This window comes from Melospiza melodia, chromosome 24 (assembly GCF_035770615.1).
Source record: "Melospiza melodia melodia isolate bMelMel2 chromosome 24, bMelMel2.pri, whole genome shotgun sequence".
NCBI lineage: Eukaryota > Metazoa > Chordata > Aves > Passeriformes > Passerellidae > Melospiza > Melospiza melodia.
This window is the reverse complement of record NC_086217.1, coordinates 3,306,040-3,316,831: the sequence shown is the minus strand read 5'-3', so window position 1 is coordinate 3,316,831 and position 10,792 is coordinate 3,306,040. Positions and strand designations below refer to the sequence as shown.

Below are 10,792 nucleotides of genomic sequence, written 5' to 3'. Positions count from 1 at the left end.
GGATCACCAGCAAAGTGTTTTCTAACGGTCCATAGTCAGCAAAAGATGACTCAGGAAAGGCAGGCTGGTGGTCCACGAGGTGAGAAAGCTGGAGAGCCAGTGGCTTCAAGAACAAAGCAGTGTGTACTCCAGCCCAGAAAAGCCCAGCTAAGCCAAACAGACTCACATATTATGCCTGAGCCGTCTGGGTGGGTGAAGCCAGTAAAGTGGCCAACTTCCCAAGGTTCCAGTTATCACAGGCTCTGTTTTCTGTAATATTTAATTAATCAGGAAAACAACTCCTGAGTAAAACTGTTCCCTTTATTCCATCCCATTTCTGCAAGTGACAGCAGCTTCAGTGATAAACATCAACGGGCAGCTTGAACTCCTTCAGTGAATAGAAGGTGATTTCTCCATGATCCACCAGTGCAAAGACCAGAGGGACGTCCCCACTCAGATACGTCGCCTGCTTCAAAGCCCGCAGGGAGGGGATCTGCTCATCAAAGCTACAGAGAGAAAAAAACATCCTGTTTGTTCTCCAAGCTAGAAGAACACAGAGGCAAAGCTGTCCTGGCCAGCCATCACAACAGCTCCCTTTGGCCTGAGGAGCTGGTAGTGATTCTCCCCACCCTCTGCCATCCTGCCAGCCCTGAGAGTGAGTACCCAGCGTGCCTGGAGCTGGGAGCTGGTGAATCCTTTGCCAAAAGCAAGGATAACTTGTGCTGGGAAGATCTTTAGGTTGCTGGGATCAACATCTGACCTGCTTTTCCCTCCTTTTAATTCTGCAGAGTCTGTTTGCTCATCAATGAAAGTATTTAGGCAACAAGGATCATCCTACTGGCTGATGACATACCTTGGTAAAACTGCATTACCACCTTCCTTGCTCTGTCTACTACAGCTGCAGAGAGCAGAGGGACAGTTTCAGTAAAGCAAAATGAGAAAAGGCAGAAACTGAACTTTGTACCTTGCTACAGAGTTCTAGTATCAGGTTCTGGATCCAGCAAAAAAGGGGACACATACCCTCTGTTCTTAGTGATTTTAACATTACACTCGACAAAGATCAAAATACTGAACCTATGGCTCAGAGCCTGTAGCAAGCTCTGGGGAGGTTCATCTCTGCAGAATTCCAGAGTGACCAGCACTGACTGAGGATTCAGCTCCTGTAGCACTGGGTTCTACCTGAATTTCACAAGTATTGCATAAAAGCTGTGGCTTCTTTCTCCTGACTCCCAGTGATACTCAGACTTGAGCAGCAACCACATGACCAAACAATGTGGGTTGAATGCAAGGACAGGGGAAGAGGGGGGAAACTGTCGGCCATAGTCTCCAACAAAGGATGAGGAACTGAAAGAAAAAAAAATCCTCGGCAGGACCACCCTCAAGTGAGACACTCTGATGATCTGTAAAGCTACCACCCTCAAGTGAGACACTCTGATGATCTGTAAAGCTCACAAGATGTTGGGTCATTTACAGATCATTAGGACTTCGTTTCCACAACAACTGCAAAGTTTCAGAAACAGCACAAGATTCGTGGGTACCTCCGAACACACATCCTGACATGGGGCTTCCCAGGCTTTGTCTTCTTAAACTTGGACACAGCGTCTGCTTGATACACGTTGAAGTCTATCTTCATGGCCTCTGGGTCCTCCTGCAGCCTGCAGGGGAACACACCCACAGGTATGGGATCAGAACACTGCAGGGTATGGGTGCAGCAGAGAAAAGAGGGAGCAAAAACTCCCTTTAGTTTGGGTCTAGTTTTGACTAGTTTGTGTCCTTTGAAAGGCTTCACTCCTCAAAGGACTGACCCTGCAATTGTATCAATTACTTTCCAGACCTTTCCTGTGGTCAGAGCAGAGCAAGATCCTGGCTCACATCTACCCTACAGCCTCACAAGAAGTAGCACTAAGACAGGAGCAAAGCACTGCAGGAACTGCTCACAAGCACCACACTGACTCTGAGGCAGGAGCAGAACCCAAAGTCCCAAAGCCAAGGTTTCATAACCACTGAAGCAGGGATGGCAGCACATTCCAGGGATGAGACACAGGTGAAACCAAATCAAACCTCTGGCTGGTGGGCAGAGAAGGAAGGGCAGGATAAAAGAGGAACCCTGCTGTTTGAATTGGCCTGGAAAGCCCTGGCTCTGCTGCTGCAGGACCTGCCACTTCACGGAAATGTCACCCCCTCTCTAGAAATTCTAGGGGGTCATGGAGCAGAGCACTGCCTTCTCTTGGCACCCTGGATGTGCAGCAACTCCCAGACTGCTGCTGGGAGCACCTCACAGACCTCACAAGCAGGGACAGTCACAAGACACTCCCGCTCCCCACAGCTCCAAGCTGACTGGCTGGATACTAACCAGGAGGCTCCATCCAGGATGTGGGAGGGCTGCAGCACACTGATCTGCTCGAGGAGCTCAGCTGGAGGGAGAAGGAACGGGAAAGGATCAGACCAGCAATTTCCCTCCCAGGGCACTCCAAACCACCCACGAGCCTTCCTCCTCTGACAATGGCTGGCAGCTCCACAGTCACCACTGGCTACTTCAAAGACCTCAACTTCCTCATCTCCTCCCAACACACAGCCCAGACACTCTGCAGTTGCTTTGCATCTTGCTGGCCCTGACTGCACATGCCTAACAGCCCAGCAGGAAGGACTGCAATACAGCAGGACATGGGGAATGGATTAGAAGCCCTCCCAAGGCCTTGTTTATCCTGGCACTTGAGTGGGCTATAGAAAGATTCTCCTGCTCAAAATACTGTCCCCAAAACTGATGTTCAGCTTCTCCACGTCATCCCTTTTGCTGCTGCATACCAGACACTCTTTCTCAGAGCTGGGGGAGAGAGAACAGGGTCCCTGTCAAGTTCCCAGAGCCACTACCTGGTGAGGTCACTTCTTCTGGCCGCAGCAGTGGTGTGACAGCTTGGTTCCAGAGGTGGGAGGGTCGCTTCCAAGCCCTCTGCTGCCTCCTCTGCTCCAAGAGGGCTTTGTACTCCTGCCAGTTGGAGCAGCACCTCACCTCCTGGTCGGCATTGACACTGCTCCTGTAGCTGCTCTCCCTCTCGCGCTGCCTCCTCTCCTTCCGCGACAGCTTTTCCTGTTTCTGGTTGATCTGTGTGCACCAGGAGGCTGCATCCACCTCCCTGCCTGGCACGTTCTCTGGTAGGAGCCTGCTGTCAGGGGAGGGCAGGTGTGTGCAGGGCTGGTCTGAGGCCATGTTGGGAAAGGTGATGGTGGTAAAATCCCAGCGGGGTGCATGGGTGCCAGTGCTGTTCTCCTTGTGGTCTCCAGCCTGTCTGAAGCTCAGAGAATCCTTTTGTCCTGTGTCAAGAGGAACTAGCATTGACTCCCCCTCTGCACTGACAGCATCTGGTTCCTTTGGCTGCACTGACAAGGGCTTTTCATCCACAGGAATGGAGTCTCCATAGTCATCTCCATCTTTGCTGGAGGTCCCTTCAGCTTCTGGAAGGTCCTCACATACTTTATGTTTCTTCTCATGTAAACTAAAGACAAAGGAACAGTAAAAAATTCAGGGAGAGCGTGTGGTAGAGCTTGCTTTCCTTTAAATTCTGCCTGCTCCCTGTTAACAGGAAGAATGCAGTCTGCCAAGCCTGAAGGAAGGGCAACAAAAGTGGCAGGAACCCCCAGATAGGTCTGCAAACCCTTTAGAACAACTTCTTTGTGAGACAAATGTGAAAAGAAAAAAGCAGGAAAAACTAAAGAGTGAATGCCAAAGGCAGATTAAACTTCTGAGAAGTCCTGCACAAGGTTTGACTTCAACGCCCAAGAGAATCTCAGCCTTGATTTGTATAGACAATGTTTCCAACCTGCCATGCCAGCTCCACACCCCAGACACTGACCCAAACACCTCCATGCAAACACTATGGACTTCAGCCAAAGCAGCACAGGCCAGGCAGAAACCTGCCTGCCAAGCACCTCTTATTGGTGTGAGATTCAGACTCTGATTCCAGAGAAGATGGGGCAGTTCTTAGACCAGCAGTTTAACCTCTCAGTTCCTACAATTCCAAACTCCTCAGGCACTGATTTACTGTCAACAGAGACTCTCCAGGCTCATCCTCCCCGTTTCTGAAAGGCTGACGCCACCTCCTGGGAACTGTCAGAATTATAAGAAGAATTGCTCTTTGTCAGGTTGTGGGGATGTTTCAGACATGTGCAAGCCCTAGGGCACAAGTCTGCTCTCTGCTGTTGAGTCTTGGCAGGTAAGTTGGACTGAGGAGGTGGATAAATGGAAGTTGTGCACTGTGGTAGCTGTGCTCCTGTTAAAAAAAGTAGGAGGAGGTGCCTGACACGTGTTCCTTTTGCACTGACTTCTCCACTCTTCTCTTTTGACATCTCAGCACCACAGGGGGACCTGGGGACAATTTGCCCCTCTTAGCCCTGGCATGACACACACGTGTGACAAAAGGGAACACTGCAAGGCATTCAGGAAAAGTGCTGCACTGCCTGGGAACAGCCAAGAGCAAAGTGCCATACAAGGTCACCCCCAGCAGGAGGGCCTGGGGACACTGCAGCAAAGCAGCTGTACCTGAGCAAGCAGGGCCTGAAGAGGATGGGAGAAGGCTTTGGGCCACATCCTTACCGGGGGCTGGAACTCCTCCTCCTCCTCTTGCAATGGTGTTTCCCAGAGCTCTTACAGTGACCTTCCAAGTTCAGCTGCCTCTCATAGGGAGACAGGACAGTGCTGGAAGGAGAGACCAACACAGAGGCTGAGAGCAGGGTGATGTAGAGGAACTACCTTCTGCCCAGCCCCCAGAATACAGCAAGCAAAGACACAGAAAATGCCCAAGTGGGACCAGGATGGCCCTCAGTTCATGCCCCAGTTCATGTTCCAAATCACCTCCTCAGGAGGGAGGAGCAAGGAAGGGCAGACTGGCACTCTTAGCCTTTAATCCTCCCAAGAGATGGAATGCAGGGCCAAAGTCCTCCTCTCTGGTCCCATTCCCTAGGGCCAGGCAGTGGGTGCAGAGAGTCTCAGGGTCTTGAGGAAGGAGAAAGCAGAACGGGAAGGAAAAGTTGATTACCTGGGGTCAAATCTCAGTACAATATAACCCAGTTGCTTCAAATGGCTGAACACCTTAGAGCAAAGGAAAGCAAGGATGTTAGATGACAGCTCTAAACACAATTTACTTTAGTTCCACTATGACTGAATGATGTCCTGGGTGACTTTATGATGCTTGTATCCCCATTCATATGTTTAGCCCAGAAATAAGTTTTGCACCTTTAAGATTGGTTCTGAGAGTGAAGGAGGGAGAGAAGAAGCGTGCAGTTTGTTTTCAGACACTGCACTCACTCCTCCATATTCCTGCTCCTGGACTGTGTTGTCTGCAGATGGACAGACAGTGGGACAGAGCTCTCCTTTGCTTTCAGTTAGTTTTTAACTAGCTGAGGCAGAGAAGTTCCCTGGACAAGGACTGTGGGTTTTCTTTTTCTCTGGACCTGTTTAAGCCTGTTCTGGACCAAATACCAGAAGAGCACTGGCAGCTCACACCTGTGGCCCACGGGGCTGGGCCTGGGCTGTGGCATTTCCAGCATCAGAGGGACAGATAAGAGACTGAGTGAGTCAAGCTACAGCCCACTAAGGGGACTTTTCTGAGTTTGTCATCTCTTTTGGAGGTGCAAGAGGTTTTTTAGTTTAATACTGGGTTGTTTGTTTTGTTTTTTTTTTTTGTTTTTTTTTTTCTGTGCTGGTGAATGCTTTGCCTTTTAAATGAACAGTTTTTTTCCACTTTTCTCCAAGGAAATCTTTTTCCCAAAGCAGTTGTGGGACGGGCTGCTTGAATTTGCTCTCTAGAGGAAACCTCTTTTAGAGGTTTTTCTCCCGAAATTGGCCTAAAACCAGGACAGTGAACACAGTGTGGCACTGGCAGAGGAGCAAATGCCAGGGTTAGGACCCAAAGCAAAGGTGGGGAAACAGGAACTGAACATCTGGAAGAAGGTGAGTGGGAAAACTGATGATTACTTCCCTTCCCTCCCCAATCAGCCTACCCTGCTTCCAGCCACTGGAAGAGCTTGTGTGGCAGAGTCTGGCCTTTCTGCCTTCATCCTCCTCCAACAGCTGGAGGTCCCAACACACCTGGTAATGTGACAGGCTCATTGCCTCCTGGCACAACAGGGTCTCGTAGGCTTCCTGGATTGACAGGGGCACATCTCTGTAAAAGAGCTGGACAGAGCCCTGCAGGGCAGAAGCTTGGTGTGAGTCACAGGAACAAATCTATGCAAGCTCACAGCCTGTCCTTTCCCACTGCTGCTGACAGCTGGTCCCTCCCTGACAGGATATCCATCTCTCCCCATGTGTCACCTGGACCTCTTACAGTCCCTTCCCATACCCAGTTCCCCCATACCCTGGTTTGATCAGCCAGGTAAGAAGTTCCCACCCACAGCTCTCAGCTCTTGCTCCTGTTTGGAAGATGCACCTGGGAGCAAAAAACTCAGCTGATAAAATAACCACTGCTTGGGCAGATAAACTAACTTTGATGATCTGAGTGATTCAGGATACAGCACAACAACAAAAGCACTTACACCAGCAAATCTGAGAACTGGAGCAGAGGAGTGAACAACAGCTTCAGGTGGCATCAATTGGTGCCTCCTCAGAAGCATTTACTTCCTTTACAGACTCAGAGATCCCATAGGTAACTTCCCCTGGGAATAGCAAATGACCTCCAGAAGGCTGTTTTAGGCTACACTTTTTTCCTTCTTTCTGTCTTTTTAAATGGTGTTTACTCATTAAAAAAAAACAAAACCCTAGGAACCACACCTTTTCCATGGCATGGGCTGAAGGCATCTCACTGTTTTTTTCTGCTTTTGGGGGATTTTGTACTCTGCATCTGACTAAACCATTTTATTGCCATCAATTTGTTTACAAACTATTAGTCAGAATGCCAGGGGTAAAAAAGCCCCACCTCTGCTTTAGGATTTAAGAAATGGCATCAGCATCAGCTCACAATCTGTTTATTTTGCTGAGGGATAAAAGTTCCCTTTAGATCAATGCACCAATTCTACTGATAACAGGTTTTGGTGGAGAGACCAAAAAAAACTCCTTTCTACAGCAAAGAAATCCAGCTGAGCCCTAAGCAGCATTTCTGCAAGCAGAGGAGCACTGAACCAACGTGGTCTCACTACTCTGTCTGCCACATTTAAATTTCTTTCTGCCATATATACTGGGAAGAAATCCCAAGCAGCAACCCCAAAGATCTCTGCTTAAGCTGAATGAACTGGCCACAGATCCAACTGACACACTCTGTCAGTGACACAGAGGCTGCTTGAGAGTACAGAGTATGAACCCACAGCCTGGTGACAAACAGGTCCATCAGAACATACTAAAAGAGACAATTCTTTGAGAAGCAGCTGTTTATCAGTTATTACAGCTCCCCCAGTCAGTGAGGACCCAGTGCCCTCATCCTACTTACACACTCCAGCAGGTACAGAGCTTCCTCGGGCAGCAGGCATTGTTTGCCTCGTTCTGAGAACCCCATGGTGTGCCAGAACTTTCCCTGGAACAGGAGCACAAATCCCTGATTGGTTCTGGCTGCTCCCTGCTGACAGCCAGGCTCCCTCCCATTGCAAGAAGCAAATTAAGGAATCTGTGAGGCAGCAGGAGATGATGGCACTGAGCACACTCTGTGGCACTCACCGCAGGGGACTTCAGCTCCACGATGCCCTGTTCTGGTTTCCACTCAGCCTTCACCAGATTCCCCCTGAGAAGAATAAAGATTAGTTTGTTACTGCTAGTGTGGCCTACAATCAGCTCCTGGTGTAGCAGCACAAAACAAGCTCAGGGAGGTGTCAAAGGCGGCAAGTTTCCAGGTGGCATTTTTACAAGGCATCAGAAAGCCATCATCCCCTGGCTCTAGCAGCATCACTTTATCACCACCAAAAAGTTAAAAGTGTCTTCAGTTAGCACCACAGAGACATGTCCACAGGCTACAGCAGCTTGCTGGAGATGCAGGGCCTAATGAAGGATATGTGGATATTGAGGAACTAACACCTCTGAGGTTGCCCAGAGAAGCTGTGGCTGCCATGTCCCTGTAAGCATTCACAGCCAGGTTAGATGGGGCTCTGAGCAACCTGGTCTAGTGGAAGGTGTCCTTGCCTATGGCAGGGAGTCCAATGGGGTGATCTTTAAGGTCCTTTCCAACCCAAACCATTCAGTGATTCTGTATCATACAGAACTCAGCTGCTTCCAAGACATCCTCTAATCACTGTACCCTACCCACAGGGACTCACAGGGAAAAAATAATAGCTGCAGGCCAAGCAGAGAAGGTGTGTGTTGAGAGGTGGGTGTGAATGCCTCCCAAGTGATAAGCACCAAAGTCTGGCAGCACTGTTGAAACCACCAAGACTGATAAATCAAGGACACTGACACCTGGTCAAATCTGCGCAGGCCACACAGGAGCATCAACAAGACACTCTGTAACTTGGATCATGACCAAGAAGGCAGTGGCTGCTACCTGCAAAGGCCACAGGATTACACAGGCACCTGGGAAAACCAAAAGCCCTGTGAGGGACTTTCTGAAGCCACAGCATGTCCCTGGGCTCCTTCAGGGACAGCCAGGCTGTGTCGCACTGCTGCTGCTCCAGCACGGGCACTGAGTGCAGGTGAACCGCGGGGGGTTTACTGCGCTGTCCAACACCTCCTGCTACCAACAGGGGTTTACTGTGGTGTCCAACACCTCCTGCTGCCAAGGGGATCGCCCCCGTAACCCCCGAGCTGTGCTCTGCCCGCCGGCATCACCCTTTCCACGAGAAAAGCCATTCCCAGCGCCGCTCCAGGATGGACTTACGGCCGCTCCGGGCGCTCCTCGCAGAGCAGCCGCCACTGCTCCTCGCCGCAGCGCCGCAGCCTCTCGGCCTGCCCGGCCGAGCCGTCGGGGAGGAAATACTTCTGCCCGCGGGGGCTCCGCGGGGCCTGGCAACCTTCCGGCTGCTCCGCCGTGCTGCGGGCGACAGCGGGGTGGTGAGGGACGGGAGAGCGGCCGCCAGCCCCGGGACCCCGTACAGCAGTGCCCCCGGGGCCTCCCGTGCTTCGGCAGCCCCTCCAGATCCCCGTACCGGGCGTTCCCGCGGTGCTTCCCCAGGCCCCGTACCGCGGCTCCGCCGGTACCTCCCCGGCCCCCTCATCGGTGGCTCCCGCCAGTGCCTCCTTTTCCCCGGTACCGCGCGTTGCGCCGGTGCCTCCCCGGTCCCCAATAGTGCAGACTCCCCCAGTGCTCCCGCGGCTGCCCGTAGTGCGGTTGTCTGCGGTTCCCCATGGTACCGTCCCGGCCCCCTCACCGCGGGTTCCCCCGCTGCCTCCCCGCTTTCCCCCCTTCCGCCCCACCTGAGGCGGCGGGACCCGCCGGCCTCCATGGGCACGTGCCGGACCAGCGTCCTTCCGCCGCCGGGCACGAGCGCCGCCAAGAGGGCGGGCTCCGCCAACGCGCCCCCTGGCGGCTCGGAGGACTGCGAGCGGCGGGGACCGGGCACCGGGGAGAGAACGGGGGAGGGACGGAGCACCCAGGGATGGGCACCGGGGAGGGGACGGAACACCCAGAGACGGGCACTGCTGAGGGACAGGACCGGGCACCGGGGCGGGACGGCACACCCAGAGACGGGCACTGCTGAGGGACAGGACTGGGCACCGGGGAGGGGACGGAGCATCCAGGGCTGGGCACCGGGGAGGGGACGGAGCACCCAGGGCCGGGCACTGCTGCGGGACAGGACCGAGCACCGGGGAAGGGACGGAGCGCCCAGAGCCGGCCAGTGCTGAGGGACAGGACCGGGCACCGGGCACCAGGACGGAGCACCCAGGGCCGGGCGCTGCTGAGGGACAGGACTGGGTACCGGGGAGGGGACGGAGCACCCAGGGGTGGGCACAGCTGAGGGACGGGGCCGGGCACCAGGGCCACACGGAGCACCCAGGGCCTGGCACTGCTGAGGGACAGAACCCGGCACCGTTACGGGACGGAGCACCCAGGTCCGGGCGCTGCTGAGGGGACGGAGCATCCAGGGCCGGGCATTTCGGAGGGACGGGCCCGGGCCACGGGTTTTGCCCGGGATCTGACCCAGGTCTGCCGCGCTGAGCTGCCCCCGATCAACACCCCGTCCGCAGCCGGGATGGGAGAAGGGAGGTGAAACCAACCATGGGTCGATGGAGTAAAGGGCAGGAAGATCATGCACCGGTAAAACTACGGTCAAATACGGGTAAACAGGCTGGGTTTAAGTTAAAAAACAAAACAAAACAAACAAACAAAAAACACACACACAAAAGAAAAAAAAAAAAAAAAAAAACAAAAAAAAAACCAAAAAAAACTAAAAACCCCAAACAAACAAAACAACAAAAAAAAAAGATTAGTCCCAGGCTTGGATATCTGCTCTGTCCAGGCTTCTGGCCCACCTGTCCTTCCCCTCTTTCCCCCAGCCATGCTGCTCACAGGACCTTCTATCGTTTTCCCTCTCTCTCCTCACTGCATTTTGCCCTTTCTTAAATACATTTCTCCAAAGGAAAATACCTTTTTAAATAATGAATTCTTAGCAATTATAATATAAATCATTCTGAAATTCTCACAAATTCTTAAAATCTTATCAATTCAATACATTCTTCAGTACATTTCCCCAGCATCACTGACAGGCTGCGCCCTGCCATGAGGCTGTCAGAACCATGTGGGACGAGCCAGACCAGTCTGGAAGTGGCTGTGTCCTGCCCACTGGGGCAAGAGGATTGTCCCTTCAGTGGTGTCACTGTTTCTCCTGGCCTCCAGCAGTGGCTGGTGCCTTTGACTGCCTGGAGTGTGCAGTGATCCAGCAGGGCCTCACACCTCTGCCA

General features: G+C 52.6%; 1 protein-coding gene across 2 annotated transcripts; it reads right to left on the bottom strand.

The window, feature by feature from the left end:
• Positions 1-285: 285 nt before the first annotated feature.
• On the bottom strand, positions 286-9,365 carry TSEN54 (tRNA splicing endonuclease subunit 54). 2 transcript variants are annotated; one of them, XM_063175679.1, is made up of 11 exons: positions 9,308-9,365; positions 8,772-8,924; positions 7,622-7,685; positions 7,398-7,481; positions 6,065-6,163; positions 5,013-5,065; positions 4,571-4,672; positions 2,851-3,473; positions 2,333-2,393; positions 1,518-1,634; positions 286-485 (listed from the first exon to the last, which is right to left on the bottom strand). In XM_063175679.1, the coding sequence occupies exons 1-11, from the start codon at positions 9,334-9,336 to the stop codon at positions 335-337; spliced, it is 1,536 nt and encodes a 511-aa protein (XP_063031749.1). In that variant the 5' UTR covers positions 9,337-9,365; the 3' UTR covers positions 286-334. The 2 variants fall into 2 exon arrangements, with proteins under 2 accessions (XP_063031749.1, XP_063031750.1); XM_063175680.1 differs by lacking the exons at positions 8,772-8,924; positions 9,308-9,365 and adding an exon at positions 8,354-8,652.
• Between the last annotated feature and the right edge of the window lie 1,427 nt (positions 9,366-10,792).